Here is a 24,433-nt window from a genome sequence, read left to right on the forward strand (position 1 = left end):
ATGTCCAAGTTACTTAAATTTTTCTCTATTTTTAGTTGTAAGGAGATGTCTCTTTAATTTAATTTAGTTATTCAGTCTTGTCATCATCCCTTCAGGTGATCCTGAGCTCAAACCTTATGGTACATAGGTATGAAAATATTTGTTGTAGAACAGATTAAAAACATGTGTATTTTTAACATACCAAATTGTTATTAAATACTTTGGAAATCTATAAGTGGGCTAATAGAAAAGGATTTTGTGTGTGTGTGTGTGTGTGTGTGTTTGAGGCCACAATAATTGAGGTCTTTTGTTGACTGATTATTACTTTTACTAAACATGTATATTGTATAGCTTTTTATAATAACTACATTAATTCTTCATTTAAAGTTTTAAAAAGAACAGCCAAGAGAAAACACAGATTATTTCAGATGACATTAAAAAGAAAAAAATTAAAGAAATCTCCAGTGAAGATAAGCATTTCTCATCAAAGTAAATGTGATGAGATTTGAATAAATGGCATGATATTCTGGGTTATCAGGCTCTTATAATAAATGTTTTGAGGATAAATGTATGCAACTTTTGCAAAATACGATGAATTTTATTTTAATGGTGGAAAGATGCTCAACACTTAGATGATTTAGAAAGATGCAAATTTAGCATTAATACCCAAAGTATGACAGGATTTGACCAGTATAATTATTGAATTATTTTAAATTATTCACAATGATCCTAGTTGATAGATTGTAAATAATGTTACAAGAACTTACTCATGAAGATAATATGGGTTTTTATCTAAAATAGTTAAAAGACAACATAGAATTGTGCTATATATTTTAGAATATTTTGAACATCTTAATTGTATGCAAAGAAAATATTGAACAATCTGAATTGGATTTTCTATTCAAACCTTTGGAAGAAATGAATTTTGTAGAGAATTTATAAAATGGATAAAATAAAATTATAGCACGCAGTAGACATAAAAGAGCTCTTCAAAATCTTAAAAGACGATGTAGTAAAAGTGCTACACTCAATTTGCCAGCAAATTTGGAAAACTCAACAGTGGCCACAAGATTGGAAAAAGTCAGTTTACATTCCAATTCCAAAGAAAGGCAATGTCAAAGAATGTTCATACTATCGCACCATTGCACTCATTTCACATACAGCAGTATTGGATTGAGAACTACCAGAAGTACAGGCAAGATTTCGAAGAGGCAGAGGAACTAGAGATCAAATTGCCTACTTATGCTGGATCATGAAGAAAGCTACAGAATTCCTCTGAAAACAACAAAATACCTTATCCCACCAGACTAGAAATCCTAGGCTTAGAAAACTTGGAACTCCGTCGCCTTCGACAAGACCTAAGTTTAACTCACAGAATCATCTATTGTAATGTCCTTCCTGTCAAAGACTACTTCAGCTTTAATTGCAATAATACAAGGGCAACCAATAGATTTAAACTTAATGTAAACCGCTTTAATCTAGATTGCAGAAAATATGACTTCTGCAACAGAATCATCAGTGCTTGGAATACTTTACCTGACTCTGTGGTCTCTTCCCATAATCCTAATAGCTTTAACCAAAAACTTTCTACTATTGACCTCACCCCATTCCTAAGAGGACCATAAGGGGCGTGCATAAGCGCACAAACGTGCCTACCGTTCCTGTCCTATTGTTTTTCTTTTCTTCTTCCTATATATGTTTATATGTGTATATACTATATAATCTTTTTGTATGATGTTGTGACAAAATAAATAAATAAATAAATAAATAAATAAATTCCAAAAAAACATCTACTTTTGCTTCATTGACTATGCTAAAGCCTTTGATTGTGTGGATCACAACAAATTGTGGCAAGTCTTAAAGAGATGGGAGTACCAGACCATCTTATTTGTCTCTTGAGAAACCTATATGTGGGTCAAGAAGCAACAGTGAGAACTGGACACAGAACCAAATTGGGAAAGGAGTCAGGCAAGGCTGTATACTGTCGCCCTGCCTATTTAATTTATATGCAGAACACTTCATGAGAAAGGCAGGGCTGGATGAATCAAAAGTTGGAATTAAGATTGCTGGCAGAAATATCAACAACCTCAGATATGCAGATGATACCACTCTAATGGCAGAAAGTGAAGAGGACCTAAAGAGCCTCTTGATATGGGTGAAGAAGGAGAGTCCAAAAGTTGGCTTGAAACTCAACATTAAGAAAACTAAGATCATGGCATCTGGCCCTCTCAATTCCTGGAAAATAGATGGGGAAGAAATTGAGGTAGTGACAGATTTTATTTTCCTGGACTCCAAGATCACCACAGATGGGGACTGCAGCAAAGAAATTAAAAGACTCTTGCTCCTGGGGAGGAAAGCTATGGCAAATTTAGACAGCATACTAAAAAGCAGAGACATCACCCTGCCAACAAAAGTGTGTATAGTCAAGGCTATGGTTTTCCCAGTTGCAATGTACGGCTGTGAAAGTTGAGCACCAAAGAATTGAGGCCTCTGAACTATGGTGCTGGATAAGACTCCTGTAAGTCCCTTGGACTGCAAGGCAATCAAACCAGTCAGTCCTAGAGGTGATCAACCCTGACTGCGCTTTAGAAGGCCAGGTCCTGAAGATGAAACTCCTGAAGATGAAACTTTGGCCACCTAATGAGAAGGAAGGACTCACTGAAGAAGTGCCTAATGCTGGGAAAGATTGGGGGCAAAAGAAGAAGGGGACAACAGAGAACGAGATGGCTGGATGGAGTCACTGAAGCAGTAGGCGTGAGCTTAAATGGACTCCAAAGGATGGTTAAGGACAGGAAGGCCTGGAGGAATGGGGTCGCGATGGGTCAGACATGACTTTGCAACTAACAACAGCAAAAGACATAAAGAATCCCTAGTATCTTACAGTAAGTAGTTCAACAAGAGAAGATTGCTCATAATACTCTCTTCTTTTCTTGAAATATTGAATTGAAGTGAATAAGACAAGATGAAAGGATTATGAGCCTAAAGATTATTTTTAAAAAATCTTACAAATTGAGAAACTTTGCAAATGGCTTGGTTTTTAGAAGATCTTTTAAAGGGAATTTATGTATCAGGAAAACTAAAAATTTGATAAAGTACATCAGCAGGTTTTAAGATGAGCAAATAGAAAAGAAAGATGTGGATAAAAATATAAAAATACAAGATCAAATAGAATTGATGAATAAAATGGCTTTTAAGGTTGAGTGGAAAATAAAATACTTGGGTATTAATATGACAAATATGTATAGTACACTATTAGTTTTGAACTTGCTTATTTAAATTTTTTTGAAGAACTACTACCAGTAATAGGCAAATGGCAAATGGAATTTGTCAGACAGACAGTAGATTTAATCAAATTAGTGTCTACTGAAGTTTTATTTCATAAGAATCAGTTAAACTTCGTGAGTCTTCCTAAAAAATACTAGTATGTCAGGCAAGCCATTTACTCATTTAGTATCAGGAAACCAATCAATAATATTTGATGGTGGAAAGATGAATCATTTCATCTTTTAAACTAAGAATACACAAGGGGCTGGGATGTTATATTGTTTAAAAAATTCCCCTGAAGAAAAAGTACATTATTGCAGTATACTTTTTATATATATAATTGGAAACTACTGATCCACATCTATCCCTATCCCTTTAACTGTCTGTCTATCTATTTCTCTCTCGCTGTGTGTGTGTGTGTGTGTGTGTATGTATATATACACACACACACACACATGTGTGTGTGTGTGTGTGGAGGGGCAGGGAGAGAGAGATCTGAACATTCTTATTATATTGACTGGACAATCACTTGTCTGAAATGGTAGAGGATTCTCCTGCTTGAGCAGGGGGCTGGACTAGAAGACCTTCAAGGTCTCTTCCAGCTCTATTCTATTTCTATTTTTTGCCTAGTGAAATTTTTAAAAAGGCAACATCAGGAAAGACGCTATGTAGAAACCTAAGCAGGCTTCTTTGTCAAGAATTTTGCCATTCAAAGTAACTCTAATTATTCAAGTAAAATAATTCTGTTGCAATCATTGGCATTATTTTTTTTCTAGTTAAGAACTTTTTCCTCTAATCTATGGAGCATTTTTATTCATCTCTAAGAAAATCATTCATTTCTTACTTTGAAAGCTGCAGCTCTTATGCAATTGCTGGCACCTTGAAAAATGTTACCTTGCCAATTAAAGGACATATCCACAATTTAAGGCAATTAATAAGCAATGTATAAGTTGGTAACAGATGATGACTTCTAGCTACATTTGGCCTGTTATATGCTAACACCTAGAGGATAGCTTTAGCACAAATGTCTATAAAACTCTTGGTTGATTTCTTCTTTTTCTTCCAGTTTGACACAACTTGTATCTCTTTGTTCGTATGTGTCATTGGAAAAACTAAATATAAGCAACAACTGCTTACTAGGTAAGTTTACAAGATAAATGGGAAAAATATTTCCAGTTTCCAATGCCACATTATAAACCATATGTGAGTTTGATTACTAACATACATATCAAAAAAGGCTAAAAGCTTATTTTTCTCTTTCCGTTATATATAAAGTTCAGTTTTGGAGCCAGATTCATGTGTTGTTTATTTTTTAACATTGAGCATTCCTGTTAACTTCAACCATGGCGGAAGTTTACTTTACTGGCAGTCCTTAACTTATGACTAATTGTTTAACGGTCATTTGAAGTTAAGGCCTTGGAAAGAGTGCTTTATGGCCTTATAGCACTTCCAGCCATCGTAAAACATTGTGGTGTACCCACATTACCACTTCTTGAGCAACTGACAACTGGCTTGATTTATGACCAGCTGCAGCATTCTGCAGTCATGTGATCATGATTTGTGATTTTTTTATGGTTCTGACAAAAGACACCCATTCAAGAGAATGGATTTGTTTAATGACTTACAGCCTCATGATTTCATAACCACCACCATAAAAATAATAAAAAAATGGGAAAAGTCAGGGCTGGTCATGTGAGTGCCTTAAGTTATGACCACAATGACAGCCAAAAGTCTGGGTCCAGTTGTGGTTTTAAGTCAAGGACTACCTGTATTTTATAACGTCTAATATTTATAGTTAAGAGGATTTGAGCCAAGGTTTTAATCCTTTTTAACTCTATATTTACTAATAGTCCTTGTATATTGTGAATTATAATTTATATAAGTAAAATTTAATATTGTTTAAGAATATTTTAAAAGTGGAAGAAAGTATTCTGATTATTCCACAACTCATTCTTTACCCCATAATCATCTTAAAATATATGTTATTGTTCAGCTTAGAAGACATTCCTTGTATTTCTAAGTTTAATTATCCTTTCTGGTGTAGATTAATGTTTTTTTGGTTATATAAATTTCAAACTTGATGAACAACATGTGTCAGTTGAGGAAAGAGTCTGAAGGGGCAATATTCAGTATTTCAAAAATAAATGGTGTATCCGAAGCATTTATGCACAATTAGGATTCCAACAGATTTTTAAAAGGAGACTATATAGTGGAATGTTAAATTTGAAACAGAAAATATACCCAAATTAGGATCTAGAACCCTCCAATGTCGTTTATTGCATTTTGAATGATGACCAAAATGGTTCCAATGATTGCAGTGTTATTATAATGGAGAACAGTACACTAAATTAAAATTTAGGGATTTCATTTCATTATCCTTTAAAGACACTTAAAAGAGTATTCCTAGACATACAGTATTTGATAGTTATTTGCTGTGGTCCCTGTTAATATATTTATAATTATTGATATTTGTTTTGTCCTTAACAAATCAGACCTGAAGACTCTCATTCAATGCTTTGACGGCTGTGGTAACCTTAGGGAACTATCCCTACTTGGAAATCCTCTTCTTCAAGAAGACAGCTGGAGGTAAATAGATAAGAGAAACTGGATATGAAATATATATATATAAACATGTGGATAGCTTTGTTATATAACATTTAATAATAATATTATTGATACATTAATAGAACAATATTGGTTTTAGTTCATTTATATTAATATTCCAATAATGGATTACATTATAGGATAAACATTGAGAAAATCTTTTCATCTTCCCCAATATTTTCATTTGTTGAATGTTTTATAGGAGTGGGTTTGATCAGAGTTTTCAAACTTTTTCAAGTCCTAAAACCTGTACCTGTTGGTTAAAAGATATAATTCTTGGAAACTTGATTTCCAAAATGGCAGCCATTATTCTTTTTCACAGGTGAATGCCTTTTCCCCCAATACCTTAGAAAAATTGCTCTGGATGCCCCTTACTGTGTTTGAATAAATTTTTTTTTTCATCTTTAGTCATTCATAAAATCCCATCAAATTCTCCTGAAACTTTTAAGATTCCACAAAACAGTTTAAATAAAAGGGAAATGGTGAGAAGAACATAAGAGTAAAAGCATGATGATTTCATGTAGCCTTTTTCTGGAGTGGTTTAGGGTAAAAAATGAATTTAAGGTAAAAATATAAGAATCTGTTACCAGTTATGATTAGTTACAGTAATTATCACAAACCAAGCTAGGATGGAAGAAATATCAGTTGCACTAACTTTTAACTGAAACGAGCATTTCTTAATGACAAATCAGCAGTATTTAGTGATCTTTTTTTCTTATTGATTTCAGTGGGAATGAGTTCATCCTGTCTCAGCACTGTATCACTGGCAGCATAAAATAGTTCTGAAGTATTAATGAGAGCAGATTAATTCACATTACTCTTATAACTATAATTTACAATTACTGGAGATAGTTTAGAATTACCATGTGCAAATGTCAGAAAAGGCAAGGGCTTTGTTTTACATTTGTTTTGTTTGTCGGCTAACTATAAGGTAAAGGTAAAGGTTCCCCTCGCACATACGTGCTAGTCGTTGCCGACTCTAGAGGGCGGTGCTCATCTCCGTTTCAAAGCCGAAGAGCCACCGCTGTCCGAAGACATCTCCGTGGTCATGTGGCCAGCATGACTCAATGCCAAAGGCGCACAGAACGCTGTTACCTTCCCACCAAGGGGGTCCCTATTTTTTCTACTTGCATTTTTAGGTGCTTTCGAAACTGCTAGGTTGGCAGAAGCTGGGACAAGTAACAGGAGCTCACCCCATTACACGGCAGCACTAGGGATTCGAACCGCTGAGCTGCCGACCTTTCGATTGACAAGCTCAGCGTCCTAGCCCCTGAGCCACCGTGTCCCCTTTAGCTAACTATATTAAATACTTAATGGTAGATTACATGGAATTATTTACATTTCCCTCTTTAGAAACTACATCTGCTTATTATCATCAGAATTCATACTTGTTTTGTTTCCATACTAATTATACTTTATTCTTTTCTGTTAATAAGAAAGTTGGAACAACTTATGTTTCATCTGTGCTTTGATTAGGAAGATATTTTAAATAAATTATGTTCAAATTGTATTACACATGTATTAAAAAAATTAATTTCTTTTGGATTTCTATATATTTATTTTGTTTTGTTTCCTAAGCTTTTAAAATTATCCCATTTTAATCATATTTTCCATATTCTATTCAATGATTTATTCATAGTTGGGTGTTAATTTTCTTTTCAGTTAAACTTAATATGCACCTAAGTTTTATTAATACACTCGTAATAGTTTCTCGCTCCTATATTTAAATTTACTTTAGCTCAGTCTAAAGATGATTAGCAGCCTTAAATACTCTACAAATTGTATTTAAATGGAAGCATTAGTAATCATAGATAGAATCTATTCTTAATAATTTGCCCTGTATTCAGTTCCTGTTTCACACTCCTATATTTAAATTTACTTTAGCGCAGTCTAATCTGATAGCTGCTAAACATAATCTTGGATTGGAATAATCATACTTTTGTCTTTTTCAACATCTCATATTTATTTTCTTCCTTTGTGTTTTTTTTGGGGGTGGGGGAGGCGGGGGAAGATACTTTGCTAATTGTAGAAGGTAGAAAGTTGGAAGTAGAAATAAACTCATTTTGAGTTTTTAAAGGCTTAGAACTTCCATTTCTGTTTTGCTACAACAGTACCTTCTTTTGTACTGACTCTATCTAGTTCCGTATTAACCAGTAAGATTGAAACATAAATTGTCAGATGATTAGCAGCCTTAAGTACCCTACAAATTGTATTTAAATGGAAGCATTAGTAATCATAGATAGAATCTATTCTTAATAATTTGCCCTGGTATTCAGTTCCTGTTTATTTTCATTTTCATTTCTCAAATAATTTAAAGTTCTGATTTTTTATTTTTTTTTTGGCAGCTGGATTGGTCTTCTGCCATTTTCCTCATTTAGCTTTACAGTTGTTTATACTTATGCTTCCAAACTTTTTGGATTATTTTTCCATTATCTCTTTTCCCCATTGAGCTTGGCTAACATAGTTTTCTCTTTTTCTAAAGCTATTTTTCTAAACCTAGTCATTTTAGCTGTGCATATGTGCTTAGGAATTTCATTATTGATTACAAAGTTAGAAAATATTAAATAAAGCTTGAAAGCCTTTAAACAATGGGATCAAAAATCCTTCTGCATTAAATACTGCTAATTTCTTGCAAGTAACAAAAGAGAAATAGAGGGATTTTTTTAAATTGGTGCATTGTTCTTAATTTGATGTATTCTTAATTGGTGTATAATTGCTATTCCACCTAAGTTCAGTTTAAAATAACTCTTGAAATTCCAGAGACATCAAGATCCTCCTACACTGCTTGGCCATTTGAGCTTTCATGATCAGAGAAAGATTAATTTATCTAATGGGATACTATAAAGTATGGATTTGTTGAAGTCAGCATTGACAATAACTGCAAGCAATATGTTTGAATGAACTTTACATAACCCCCTGATACCAACAAAGGAATTACTTATAAAAGTTCCCAATTGGTTTCTTACTTTCATGTCCAGCCAGTGATAACACTGAAGAAGCTGAAGTACTGAGAAATCACTTTTTGGAAATTAAACCCTAAGATCTGTTTGAGCATTCCTAGGGGGAATATGTTTCATTGCAGCAATGATTAATAGAACCTCTTAAGTGACAGAATATTCACCAGGAAGTTTTCACTAAATGAAATATTGATTCAGCCCTCACTAGTAGAAACCCAGCTGGAAAAACTAGATCTAAGATCCCATGGCTCTAAGAAACCATGGTTGCCAACATTAATCAACTTGATATGGCACTTTTTGAATATCTCATTATTCAACATTGTCTCCAATATCTCCAGATAGCATATTCACAGTTATTCATTTAACATTACAATCTGACATGTATGCACTTGTGAAAAGGAAATGCAGATTTTAGATTTTTTTTTGTTCTGATATAAATTGGAATTATGATTCTAATGATATATATGGAAAAAAGGTATATGAGTCAGCCAAAATTTGAATCCATCATGTTAACTTTATATTTCTTTGTTTTTCTATTCAAGTATCTGGAATTCTTGGCCAGATTTTATCTAAATTTTCTTTGATAATTGATTGTAAAATTTGGCATAAGGGTCTATTCAAGCTAGCCTGGAGGTAAAAAGGGTTTAGTTCAAGGAAATATTCCAAAACCTATAAGTCCTTTTCATGAAATATATTGGACTGAATTCCAGTTTTTTTCCATTTCCTTTTTCTGGATGGCATTTTGCTATTGACGCTGTGAGAAAGATTGTTTTTACTTAATTCTTACAGAATCATCATTGGAAATAGTTCTATAGACCATCAAATACAACTCACTTTGTATCATCTGTAGGAACCCTATGTAAAATATTATATCCTCAGCAAATATCTAACAAACATCTGTTTGAACATATCCATGAAGGGGAGTCCACCAACTCCTTAGTTAATTAGTTCCATTATTAAACTGTTTTTGCTATGAGGAAAATCTTCAACTGTTTTCCTTTAACTTCAGACATTATCCCATTTCCTGCAATGTGAGATGATAGAGAACATATTGTATCTTTCTTCTGTGCAACATCTCTTCAGTTACCTGATATACAAAAATCTTATAAATAAACAAGGGTTTATTTAATAATTGGACTAGCTCTAACATCAAGGTGACAGTTTCAGCTGGAGAAGCAAGCAGTATTTAACCCCACTGTGCTTTTCCTCTTGAAATGCCAAATTCTTTATGGTTAAGACATTGCTGCCTTTGTGTTTTGAGGTTGCAGTCATGGATTTTCTGTGTAACAAGCTTCCTAAAGCTAACTTATGCTAAAGTTATGGTTTCTATGTCATTTTAAAGATGCTCCTTACTCAAAAATTTGCCCAATTTGAAAATGCTTAATGATGAAAATGTAAGTTGTGGTGCAGAAAAGGTTTGTGAAAAAACCTCGAAGTCAGAAACATTTGCAGCATTTTGTCAAGCTCAGATTCAAGAAATTGTATCACTCCACAAAAAAGCTACAACTAGAGTGTAAGTATTTACAATTAATTTCAAGAAATTAATTTTCAATTTTTTTGTTCCTTGATGCTTATTATTGATTTAACAATATATACATTGGAATAACAATATGGTAGAAAAGTGATGGAAATCTATTTTACATTGTCATTGATTATTAATGGCTTCTGACACCTTTTAGAAATCTGATCAGATGAAATACCCCTTCACATGCTTACATGAAATAAGATTACATGAAGTAATCTTTCTTCATTTCTACTGTTTTATGTGCACTAATCCATTAGAATTAATTACACAAGTACTGAATTAAAGATTCCTAATGAAAGCTTGTGCAAATCCAGAAGACTCCTAGATATTAGAAAATAGATTGGTTGTAATTTTATGCTAGTATCTGGTAGTCATCTGGATTTTTTGGATCTAGTAACCCTACTTAAGGAGCTTAATTTGTGCTAAATCTGTGTATAGGACAAAAATAATATATGAAATGATGCAAAATAGTATGATATATTACATTTCAAGAATATTGAAATATGTGCAACTGCTGTATGTTGCATATTATACTGTAGGTATGAAATACCTATGTGTTCAATTATGTAAGTGTAACTGTACTGTGTCTATATAGAGCACACATGGGCAAATGTACAAGCTGAATGGAAAAAGAAATGGAATAATTGTTGAAAAATCCATAAAACAACCCATAAAGTACTTACTTAAAACATCTCAGTCATCTTGTAATATCATCATTCTGCATAAGAATACCCATAGTAGCAGATGGCAGAAGCAATGGTTGTGAGGGTCAGGAGGAAGAGCTGCTAGCAAGACAACAGTCATATAAAGGGAGCCTGAGCCTCTGGAAAGAATGTAATATGAATAAGCATCTCAAACAAAAAGATAAATGGAGGGGGACAAACTTATTCCATTACTAAAGCTTACAATGAAAATAGTACTGACTTACTTAGCATTGGTTTCCTATTCTGCTCTATCTTGAAGAGCTGACAGTAGTAGATTTGGTAATAAGAAGCTATCTATGTTAATAATCTGAGTTTTTAAGTAGAATATGTGTGTTAAATGCAAATCATTGTTGTAAATACAATAGTGGCCAAAACTGTGGAAATCAGGGGATGTCTTATTTTGGGGAAAACAGGGTAAGTATTAACTTAATTCAAACAGACAAGCTCCTGACACATGATATCCCAGACTTAACTATTATTGATAAGAAAGACAAAGACCTGGAAATAGAAGTAGAATGACTATGGAAAAAGAAAGCAATAATAATACTGATAGTAATAAATTCCTTGGATACAATCACACAATATCTGGAGCAGTACTGAACACCATCGGCATTGACAAAATCACCACATCAGTTGCAAAAGGAGCTTTACCTGAAACAGCTGTGACAATACATTTACATTTACACCACTAAACAACAACATCTGCCTATCCCAGGTCTTTGGAAAAGATTCAGTATGTGGATAAAATGTTAAATCCAGTATAAACATCTCGCTGATTATGCAACAACAATATTAATAATTACCTTCCATAGGGCGCAATGGGTTTTTTTCCCCTAAAAAGAAGCCATAAGATTATAGCCTTAATATTATATTCCTAAAGAACAATATGAAACCTCACAAACATTTTGGCTGTTTCACATTTCATTAAATAAATGAGATCCTGTAGATACAACCTGAAGTAAGTAAGCTGGCACATATAATCATAGCCATGTTTACTAAGTCGTTTTTTTTATAACATTTTATAACATTTGGATGTTCCATCCTGATTTCACAGCTTGCTCTGAAATCATGAGCTTGCTCTTGTTTAACAATTATATGCTTTTTAAAATTATTCAGATCTAATAAAGGTCTCTCAGTTAATCTTCCGACACCTACTTGAAAACAGCTATGCAAAAATATACTTCTGTTTCAGTGTTTTGGCTTTCAACAGGCCTTGTACAGAGGATTGGAAATAAAAGAGCCTAATGGAAGCTGAAACCCTTTTAAAAAGTCACAGTTTAAACAGGTGAAAATGACATAAAAAGCTTATAAAAGGAATTGAAACTGAAGAAATATAAACATTAAAACCATTTATGAAGTTTAAAGGCTTTTTACAAGAAAGAAGGAGCAATGAGAATATTAGCAGATACATCCAGTTATATAGAATTACATAATATTTACTGTATTGTTTATTTGTGATGGCTTTTATTCTTGGTAGAGATGTAATACACATATGCTCCCTCTGTGTGTACGTCTCTCTCTCTTTCAACAAAATTTTCTTCTCTGCAAAGCATTCTGCTCAGAAGACAATCATTTGTCCTCTCTTAAATTGGAGAACATAATATAATAAATAGTATTTAAGTTGTTCATGCTTTCCTGCTAAATGAAGATATGTTGATTTGTCTGAAATAAAACAATTGTCTAATTCACATAAAAATAAATATGTAACTTTTAAATATTATACAATATAATATTTAATGTTCTAATTAAAAATTAAATAATATTTAGTGCTGAATTTTATATCAGATCACATTAATTTTGACTGGACATCAGTGGCACCTAGGAGGGGTATAAGAAAAAGAATGTCCGACATCAATAGCAGCATCTCAATTTTCCTATATGTGTTGTGATATCCCATAGATACCTCAAAGTTGGCAGAGTTTTCAGTGAAGAGTTACAATGCCACTTTTAACAGATTGATCACAAAAGAAAGTTCTTTTCTAGATATTGTCAAAGGCTTACTTGCTGGCCCACCCACTTGTCCAGGATATAAGACTTTCTCAGTAAGGCATTCTAAGGTGATATATATTTCACCAAGGTTGTATTTTAAGATATATTGATTTTTTATTATTATTATTATTTTAAGATATATTTTAAAAAACTGTTAGCTAATATATAGGTAATGCAATTTCATGTTATTAATCTTATAAACCATTTTGGGAGAGCAATATGCCTGAAATAAATAATAACAGATATATTTTAATTATTCTTTTTCCAGAGATAAATTTTCTGAAGACTCTGTACAGCTCCAGTGTTGGTATTTTAAAAAGCTGATGAAACTTAGTATTGAACATCGCTATGCACATGAGTATGGAGTTCTAAACATTACAAAGACAGAAGAACCAAAAAACGAGGCAGATCGTTTGACTCAAGACTTCATAGAGAAAAATAGCTTCTTTACCTTGGGTGTAAAAGAAAATAATCAGGACTTGTTGAATATGTCTGAAAGATGGATTACTTCTGGCCATACTCACGCTGAGCCTATTAACTCCTTCATGACAGTTCCAGAAACAGATGAAAATCAAGTATACAGACAAAAAAATACTCAATATTCTACAAATGACAGTGAGGAAAGCAACGCATTAATCAGTCCTAAAAGAAACAAATTCAACAGGCAAATTACAACCATTGAAAGAGGAAATTACCTTCAACATTTTGACAATTCACAAAAGTAAGATCAAAGGGTCAAACTTTTTTATGGAAATATAACTGTATCTGTGTGTAATCTTAAAGTAGACAGTGTCATCACTAAGTACATATACTGTACACCTACTTTGACAGCACATCAGTAATAATAGAAACATTTGAACAGCACACCATCAGCAAGAAAAAACTAACTACCATTTCTACTCTTTCTACTCTTTCTCTATTCTGTATAAACATAATTATATTAATTGTACTAAGAATATATAAACATTAGGCTATGCAGTGCATTGCAAATCATTACTTCGTAAAACTTATTAGCATAAACAAATCACCTGTCCTTGAAACATTTAGGAAGCCGAATCTCTTGATGTATAGCAGGCTGGGGAATTCTGGGAGTTGAAGTCCACATGTCTTAAATTTACCAAGGTTGAGAAACCTTGATGTATAGGCTGTTCCAAAGGCTATTCCTAGCATAACCACTTAGTTTTTTTGGACAATGGAAGAGAAGTTTATACATGCATACACAAAAACCTAGAGAGTCTCTAAGATCATGTTTCTCTGTTTTTTCTTCTGTTTCTCAGTACTACTTCCTTTTGTCCCAAAGTATTCTAACAAACAGAATAATCTCTAATCAACTGCTTTCTAATTAATTTTGCCCTAGATTCTTATAAATTTGACATCTGAATGAAATTAACTTTATAAGTGACTGAAATATTATTTTGAATTGTTGAGACATTTTCTAAAGAGGTGAAATATGAAATAAATATAATTAATTAATGAAACTGAGCAATATTCAGGAATTTTACCTGCACAACAAATTCCAACTGCCAACCTCCAAAGTATACTATATTATAGGACAGTAGATTTATAATCGATTCAGGGACCTATTTTCATATAACTGTCAGATAATGAATTTACCAATTTTAAAGTACTGTCTTCTATACCGTTGGCTACAAGAATGGCAAAAAAACCAAAAGTTTTTCTCAGTATTTTCTCTTTATTTTCTGTTTCTCAGTATTTCTCTGTAGTGTATAGCCTCTTGTTTATTTGGTATTTTATTTAAAACATTTTCGCAAATATATACATATCCTTCTTAGGTGAGCTATCATGAATCTTACCAATTTTCATAAAGCACTTTTTTGGAGAAGATTTAAGTAACATAATATGAGAACTGTTGCATGCTACTATTAGTCATTCTTCTACTCCTCAGCCTGAAGGGCTTTCTCTGTCTCTATGACTGCCCTCCTTGTTGCATTCCTGGTAACGCCTATATCAAAATGGTGAGCTGTATGGTTTCATTGTATCTGTTATCTTCCTAAGGTTGCTAGTGATATAAAACTACAGAAATTAAGCTGGTTGATTGGTGAAATAACACTTCTGACAAAGATAATTCATAGGTATTGATTTAGACGTTTCAGAATAGTGTGGGATGGACTGGCAAGGCTACAATCTATAATCTGATAGTTGTGGAAAAATTATTATTAATACATTTTTGTATGTTTTCTTGCTCTGTGTGGTAGTTCATGACAGAAAAATTATACAGCAATTGTAAAATGTTTTGGATATATTTTGACAACACCTTTTAAATTATGTGACAATTTCTCAAGATTTATTAAGAAAAGGGTCCAATTTATTATTACTGATGTATGTAAATTGCTTTATGTTAAATCTGAATTTAAGTCCACTTATGTCAATATTACCTATACCAAGGGTCTCCAACCTTGGGAACTTTAAGACTTGTGGACTTCAATTCCCAGATTCCCTCAGCCAGCAAAGCTGGGAGTTGAAGTCTACAAGTCTTAAAGTTGCCAGGGTTGGAGACCCCTGATCTATACTGATTAACAGCAACACTCCGAAATTTTCAAATGAAATTTTTTGTCATCCATCTAGGAAGGCCAAGGTTTTAATGGGAGACAGCATGCATGAAACACCACCAATAATCTTTCACATCTTTATTTATTTATTTTAATTGAACATTCTGTAGATGAATAAATCTTTTCAAATGAGGAGAGGAAGAAATGGATACACTTAGCCAAGATTTGGAGCTCACTTACTTAGTTGTTCAGGCATGTTTCAGGCATGACTTCCAATCAGATAATGTAACTTTTTCATACTTGAATTCAATATTTCACAAGTGCTCATGAAATGTAAGATTTCCATAATTAAATATTTGAACCTGACTGCACATTAGAAACTAATCTGATGGTGATAACATCTAAGGCTTTCTGTTAGTTCTTATGAATGAACATTGCATACAAAGCAGTTCTACCAAAATAGAATGAACTAATTTTGAGAAAAATACATACTAGTCTACTTTTCCCCCCCAATACATAAACCTATTTCGCCAATAGCGAAAACACTCCAGAGCTAAAAACCAAGGAAGATGTTTAAATTTTAAAATGCAATCTGTTATCAGCCATAAAGGAAACAAACTCTTATTTAATTCAGGTCAAACAAATCCTCCTGATCAGTGAAAAAGCAGTATTTTACTGTCTCTAAGCTTATATACCCCTGTAGATCACCCCTGGATTCTACTTTATAAGTAACATACAAAATATTCTGGTACATTCTTAACAGGAATTCTTGAAAATATTTTCTAGTTGGCCACTCAAGTCATCTGGAATGAATAGGGCATAGATCTGCAGTCAGAGGTGTCCTAACCTTTAAACCTTATGAACTGCTTTCATTTACCTTCTTTTTTTTTTTTGTCACAACAGTATACGCAAACATTGACATAAAACAACAATACATCATATAAACATATATATAAGCAAAAGTATGCAACAACTATATTAATTTGATTTAATGAAAGGGAACAATAGGACAGGAATGGTAGGCACTTTTGTGCTCTTATGCATGCCCCTTATAGTCCTCTTAGGAATGGGGTAAGGTCAATAGTAGAGAGTTTTTGGTTGAAGTTTTTGGGATTTTGAGAAGAGACCACAGAGTCAGGTAGTGCGTTCGAAGCGTTAACAACTCTGTTACAGAAGTCATATTTTCTGCAATCAAGATTGAAGCGGTTAACATTAAGTTTGAATCTATTGTTTGCTCTTGTATTATTACGATTGAAGCTGAAATAGTCTTTAACAGGAAGGACATTGCAATAGATGATTCTGTGTGTTAAACACAGGTCTTGTTGGAGTTGGCGGAGCTCTAAGTTTTCTAATACCAGGATTTCAAGTCTGGTGGTATAAGGTATTTTGTTGTTTTCAGAGGAGCAGAGAACTCTTCTTGTAAAATATTTCTGGACGCGTTCAATTGTATTAATGTCAGATATGTGGTATGGGTTCCAGACAGGTGAGCTGTATTCAAGAATAGGTCTAGCAAATGTTTTGTATGCTCTGGTTAGTAGTGTAGAGTTTTTGGAAAAGAAGCTGCATAAAATTAGGTTTACAACTCTTAGAGCCTTTTTTGCTATGTAGTTGCAGTGGGCTTTGGCACTTAGATCATTTGATATGAAAACTCCAAGGTCTTTAACAGGATGGGGGTCATCTGTAAGGTAATGTCCATCAAGCTTGTACTTAGTGTTAGGGTTCTTTTTCCCAATATGTAAGACTGAGCATTTGCTGGTTGAGATTTGGAGTTGCCAAGTTTTAGACCAATCGGATACAAAGTCAAGGTCTTTTTGAAGGGTAGAAGTATTGTTGGTGGTGTTAAGTAGTTTGACATCGTCAGCAAAGAGAACACAATAACTTGAGATAAGGTCACAGAGATGACAAATAAAACAATTCTTGCCTTATAGTTTACTGCTGAACAAAGAAAACCTTTGGTGTAGTAATTAAAGCATCAGAATAGAAGGCATAAGTTTTAGTCCTATCTTAGATACAAAAGTCAGATAGGTGAGTTTGTTATTTCTCCCATCCCTAGGAGGATGGCAAGAGGAAACCATTTCCAAAAAATGTTATCGTGTAAATTACAGGATCTAGTTAATATTGACTTGGAGGCACAGAAGAAAATAATCAGATCAGAGACCCTGAGTTGCATTTGAATACCTTGTTGCATTTTATGCTGCTGTGAACTGTGAAATGTAAAGATTGGCCTTTTCAGGATTTTTCAGCTTCAGTGAGTACATTCTATACATCTTCTTATTGATATTGAGGCAGCGAGTTATTACAAATGCTATTTACTGAGTGATGCAAAAGTATATGCAAAAGCTTCTGCATTTGGAACAGATATGAGCTTTAAGCCAATAGTGAGAGAAATGTACTTTTTTCTGATACTAGTGTTAAAAACAAATCATCCTATGTATTCATTTTTTCTGGATTTCTATGACTGAACAAGCTGCAAAAATGTCCCATCAACTCAGGTTGATTCCTAGCGGCTGCATTGAATCTTTCCCAAATAATAATTGTAATTCTTCCACAGATTTTACAATATTTTCTTCATCCCACCCATCCATCCTATTTGATATCATCACTTCTTTTCTACTAGAATAGTATTTCTAGTCTTGTCATTCATTTACATCAGATGAATTTTTCCTTGCTGCCTCAAGGGAGCAGATGGTCTTTCAAGATCAATTGATTAATTCTTCTTGCAATTCATAGTATCCATAACAACCGCCTCCACATCCATAATTCAGATTCATCTGTCTTACCTCTCTGATTCTTTCACACCTGGACATTTCCACTGGAAAAAAATAGTGCTTTGAATAGTCTGATTGTTAGCTTTATAGAAATTATCTACATTTGTTCTTCTCCATATAATTGTTTTCCTGATTACCTCACTGATATACTTCCATTTTTATTTGTTCTTGAGCCAAGTAATGTAAAACTAACCTCCATTACTTTGATGTCCGCTGTGAGATCATTAAACATGCTAGTTGCCATTACCTTGCTTTTAATATTTTCAGTCCATATTTTTCGTTTTTACTTTATAATGTAAAGTCATTATTTAAAAATACTGTTATCTAAAATAATTAACATAAACTACCAGATCTAATGCAGTTAAAATCAGAAATGATTTTTCAAATAGTAATGATTTCTGGTTCTGATTTGAATTCTGATTCTAAGTGTCCTATCTTCCAATTCTGACATTTCATATTTGCTGTTAAATTTAACAGATATGAAGATAGTATGTATCTTTTCCTCACTCTGTTTTGGATTGCTCTTCCAAACTTTTCAGCAAGAAGATCAGGAACTGCCAAACTTACTCTTAGCATCAGTAAGATTATTATAAAATAAATATATAATAAAAGTAGTTACGCTATCTCCTTAAAATACATTTAGCATGTATGAATTTAAAATTTGCAAAACCAATTTATTTCTAATTAACAATTAGTTTGCTTGTGTAACATGCATTAACCTCCAATATCAGCATTATTTGGCATCAAGCAATATAGCATTATTATAAAATGCCTGGAAAATAGTCTCATCAGTCTTCTTTATTCTCCCTACTTCTTTCTTCGATTCTGTATGAAATAATTCTCTAATATAGAATAGAACAGAACAGAGCAGAGCAGAGCAGAACAGAACAGAACAGAACAGAATAGAATTTTTTATTGGCCAAGTGTGATTGGACACACAAGAAATTTGTCTTGGTGCATATGCTCTCAGTGTACATAAAAAAAAGATAGGTTCATCAAGGTGCAACGCTTACAACACTTAATGATAGTCATAGAGTAAAAATTTAACACTTAATAATACACTTAATGATAGTCATAGGTTACAATTAAGCAACCAGGAAACAATCAATTACAGTATAAATCGTAAGGATATAACAACAAAGTTACAGTTATAAGTGGAAGGAGATGGGTGATGGGAATGATGAGAAGATTAATAGTAGTGCAGATTTAGTAAATAGTTTGACAGTATTGAGGGAATTATTTGTTTAGCAGAGTGATGGCATTCGGGAAAAAAGTGTTCTTGTGGCTAGTTATTCTGGTGTGCAGTGCTCTATAGCGTCATTTTGAGGGTAGGAGTTGAAACAGTTTATATCCAGGTTGTGAGGGATCTGTAAATATTTTCACAGCCCTCTTTTTGATTCGTGCAGTATACAGGTCCTCAATGGAAGGCAAGTTGGTAGCAATTGTTTTTTCTGCAGTTCTAATTATCCTCTGAAGTCTGTGTCTGTCTTGTTGGGTTGCAGAACCAAACCAGACAGTTATAGAGGTGCAGATGACAGACTCAATAATTCCTCTGTAGAACTGGATTGGCAGCTCTTTGGGCAGTTTGAGCTTTCTGAGTTGGTGCAGAAAGAACATTCTTTCTTGTCCTTTTTTGATGACGTTTTTGATGTTAGCTGTCCATTCTTGCAATATGGTAGAACCTAGAAATTTGAAGGTTTCTACTGTTGATACTGTGTTGTCTAGTATTAATATTAAAGCTTCCTTGCATTCAATAGTCTTCTCTCTCATGATAGGGACGATTTTTTCACAACAAAGTATACATGGGGAAAAGACTAAATTGGACTTTTTGCCAGGGATCAACTTGTCCTTGGTTTCCAGTAAAGGCATGTTTATATTTGTTAGATCTCATCTTCTTTATTTGGTCCATAAATAGTATCCCACACTAAAAAAAAACCAGCAGTATACAGTACAATTATTGTCACAGCCTATATGTTTAAAGTAATATTATTTTTTATTTTATTTATAGCTCAGCAACCATAATTATCCAGTCATGTTGGCGAGGTTATAGAGTTCGTAAAGAGATCAATTTTTATACAAGGCTACATCTGGCAGCAACTGTAATCCAGTCTGCTTGGCGGAGCTACTGCCTCAGAAGAAAGATTGTCAGCTGTGGAAAAAATAATAATCATTTTTTGGATAGGCATAAAGCTGCTACTATACTTCAGGTTAGTGAGCTAAGGTTGGTAACACGTGCCCTCTCACCTCTTTTTTGAGAACTCAGATAGCTAAATAGATTTAAAGGTACTTTTTCAAAGAAATAGTAATTAGCTGTTGAATTTATGCAAACTGAAATATAAAGTTGCATTTACCTTAAGTCATTCTGGAAACTCCTCCTAAACTTTCAGGAAAGAAACTTACTGAAAGACCACAGTCTGCTTGTGGTCTTTCAGTAATACAAGTAATTGGCTTGTATAACTCAAATCTCTTTTGAGTGATTCCTTATGGGTTACTTGAGCATAAGAGCAAGCATCGCTCATGGAGATATGCATAAACCAGAATCTTGAGTCATTTTGCTAATGTTAATCTTTAAAATGTACAAACTCTTATCATTGTTGCAACAGACCACAAATTATCTACCTAATCATACGAATATAAATCCATTATTATATATAACCAAACCTCATTGGTTATTTGAAGGAGCAATTCTAACTGGCAAAGCCAGTTCTGTTAGTGACAAGAACAATAGAATTACAAATTCAGTGTTTCATTTTTAGTTTAATTTCCCAATTTATTGGGTTTGAAATATTCTCAAATGCAGCCTCTAAGGGCTTTACGCTAGAAAGCAAATGATTAAATGGTGTGTATATATCTCTGGGGGAGTTATTAAAAATAAATATTTGCAGAAATGTTTAAATGTATTAGAGGTTTTTAAACATTTTATTGGGAAGTTTATTTGAAAAGTATACTATTAGTGGAACTTATTTAAATGTATTTTTAAAAAGTAATAAAATTAATGCATACATTTACTGTAAATCAATATTCCAGATTTCACCTCCACATTCGCTTTGTTGTATTTTATTTTTCAGTGGAATGAATATATATACATACATATACATATACATATATATATACATATACATATACATATACATACACATACACATACACATACACATACACATACACATACACATACACACACATATATATACGGGAGAAAACCCGAACAACCAAAGACCTATATATATATATTTGTTTTCTGAGGTTTTCACGGGTGTTTATATATAGGTCTTTGGTTGTTCGGGTTTTCTCCCGTGTAAGATTGGAAGTGTCTTGGCGACGTTTCGACGAAGTCTCATTCGTCATCTTCAGGCTTCAGCTTCGTGCTTCTGGGAGCAATGTGTGATCGCAGCTGTTTCTTCCTTTTAACTGCTAGTGGGGGTTTGAACTGATTGGGTGGGAGCTTGGCTGTGCTCTGATTGGATGGGGTTTTCTGTGCTCTGATTGGCTGGGGTGTGTCCTGTGTTGGTGGGGGCTTGGTTGTGCTCAGTCTAGTCTGTGCTGCAGGGGATTTGAGCTGGTGAGCTGCATAGCTGTTGTTTGGCTTTGTGGTCGTGCTACATCTTCATAGTGGGTGTCAGTCTGCTGCATGAATGGATTGGAGGGGTTTGAAATGGCTAATGTTGCAGCTGCGGTCTGGCTTCTGGTCCTTGGTCGTGCTTCATGATCAGTGTGGGTTTGGGTCTGCTTTCTGGGTGGATGTGCGGTGGTGACATCCTGTGTGGACCTTGTGAGTGTGGGTCTGGTGTCATTCCTCGTGTTAGGGACTCGTTTGTCAATAAGGGCGGGTTTCCAAATGGCTGGTAGGCGGGAGGTGTCATCTCGTTTGTTCATGCTGTGTGGGCGTTTTTCTATCTCAATGGCTTCTCTGATTATTCTGTTGTTAAAGTGTTCAGTTTTGGCGATAGTTCTGGTCTTTTTAAATTCAATATCATGTCCTGTGACTTTAAAATCCTCCACAAACACAACATCAAGACAGCAAAATATCCACCATCCTAAGAAACCCCAAGGACAAAATTGAGTTAGAAAATCAAGGAGTATATGAAATCCCATGCACCGCCTGCCCCACCACATACATTGGACAAACCAACAGAAGAATAAGTGCACGCATTGAAGAACACAAGAACTCATTCAAAAAAGAGGAACCAACTTCTTCCCTGGTCCAACATTTTAAAGTCACAGGACATGATATTGAATTTAAAAAGACCAGAACTTTCGCCAAAACTGAACACTTTAACAACAGAATAATCAGAGAAGCCATTGAGATAGAAAAACGCCCACACAGCATGAACAAACGAGATGACACCTCCCGCCTACCAGCCATTTGGAAACCCGCCCTTATTGACAAACGAGTCCCTAACACGAGGAATGACACCAGACCCACACTCACAAGGTCCACACAGGATGTCACCACCACATCCACCCAGAAAGCAGACCCAAACCCACACTGATCATGAAGCACGACCAAGGACCAGAAGCCAGACCGCAGCTGCAACATTAGCCATTTCAAACCCCTCCAATCCATTCATGCAGCAGACTGACACCCACTATGAAGATGTAGCACGACCACAAAGCCAAACAACAGCTATGCAGCTCACCAGCTCAAAACCCCCTGCAGCCCAGACTAGACTGGGCACAACACAGCCCCCACCAACACAGGACACACCCCAGCCAATCAGAGCACAGAAAAACCCCCATCCAATCAGAGCACAGCCAAGCTCCCACCCAATCAGTTCAAACCCCCACTAGCAGTTAAAAGGAAGAAACAGCTGCGATCACACATTGCTCCCAGAAGCACGAAGCTGAAGCCTGAAGATGACGAATGAGACTTCGTCGAAACGTCGCCAAGACACTTCCAATCTTACACGGGTGTAAACCCGAACAACCAAAGACCTATATATATATATATATATATATATATATATATATATATATATATATATATATATATATATATATATACACACACACACACACACACACACACACACACACACACACATACACACACAGTCATACATGCGCACACACACATATTTTTCTACACTCATAGTAGGTCCTGAAGGAATTGTCAAATAATTAATTAGTTGACCTTAGTTTGTAGTTGAAGGAGTTTAGGATTCCATTCTGCTTGCTTGAGTCAAACCTCCAGAGTGTTCTGAGCTCTAGGCATATGCTGATATTTAATTTGTCTTCTAGTTTTAAATGTCACATAAAGTTCAAAAAACAGAACACTGAGCTATTGCTAGGCACCAAAGAGAGAGAGAGAGAGAGAGAGAGAGAGAGAGAGAGAGAGAGAGAGAGAGAGAGAGTCTAAAATGTTTTATCTTTCTAATAGTGAATCTGGATGTGGACTTGATCTATGACTTCATATAGCATGCTTTACATTTTTGTTTAGGCACTTTGGAAAGGGTTCCATTTGAGAAAGAAACTAGCCAGTGCTTTGGCAGCTGTTAAAACTGATGAAGTTGAGGATGACTATAAAGAAATTAATGTGGACGAATTTGTGTTTAATGAAGTAAGTAGGTAATGGGATACAACTTTTGATTATAAGTCCTTTAGTAAGCAAATGTTTAAAAATGTTTCAAGTGCAAAAACATGTGACATATTTAAGTCATGTTGTTTAAATAGCTAGAGAAATTACATTTCATATATTTCTATATTTCATATATGTTCCTTGCTGTATCCTTCATTAAAAACCTGAGTCATTTTATTTCTTTTCTCTAAACTATATTTACCAAAGTAATATTGTTACTCCTTTCATAGTATAGTTTATCTTAGCTTTTTTATAAATAAGCTCATTCCAAAAAAAAAACCTTGTTTTTGGAACACAATTTTTACAGTGTCAGTGTCATTGTCAATAATTTCATTTTATAATTATATAATCAATGCATTTTAAAATATTGAAAAATTAAACTATTTGGAATAAAGTGTACTTCTCTAGTTGGATTGCTCCAATTATGAATATTCTAAATTTATAACAGTATTATTTCATTTTTATGAACGTTATTTAGAGCCATGGTATAATACTTAAGTTTTAGACACTGAAGTATTTATTTTTTCAAACTACTGTCTCTGTGAGTCTCAAAAC

General features: G+C 34.0%; 1 protein-coding gene across 2 annotated transcripts in view; it reads left to right on the forward strand.

Moving 5' to 3' along the window:
* LRRIQ1 (leucine rich repeats and IQ motif containing 1) overlaps positions 1 to 24,433 on the forward strand; it is a 114,770-nt gene that overhangs the window by 39,784 nt on the left and 50,553 nt on the right. For both annotated transcript variants that reach the window (XM_058191446.1, XM_058191445.1), the window contains exons 13-18: positions 4,310 to 4,383; positions 5,736 to 5,829; positions 10,147 to 10,317; positions 13,291 to 13,743; positions 20,309 to 20,507; positions 23,741 to 23,860. In XM_058191446.1, coding sequence (XP_058047429.1) covers positions 4,310 to 4,383; positions 5,736 to 5,829; positions 10,147 to 10,317; positions 13,291 to 13,743; positions 20,309 to 20,507; positions 23,741 to 23,860 — 1,111 coding nt within the window. The remainder of the gene's footprint in view (positions 1 to 4,309; positions 4,384 to 5,735; positions 5,830 to 10,146; positions 10,318 to 13,290; positions 13,744 to 20,308; positions 20,508 to 23,740; positions 23,861 to 24,433) is intronic.

Source organism: Ahaetulla prasina, chromosome 7 (genome assembly GCF_028640845.1).
Source record: "Ahaetulla prasina isolate Xishuangbanna chromosome 7, ASM2864084v1, whole genome shotgun sequence".
Lineage (NCBI taxonomy): Eukaryota > Metazoa > Chordata > Lepidosauria > Squamata > Colubridae > Ahaetulla > Ahaetulla prasina.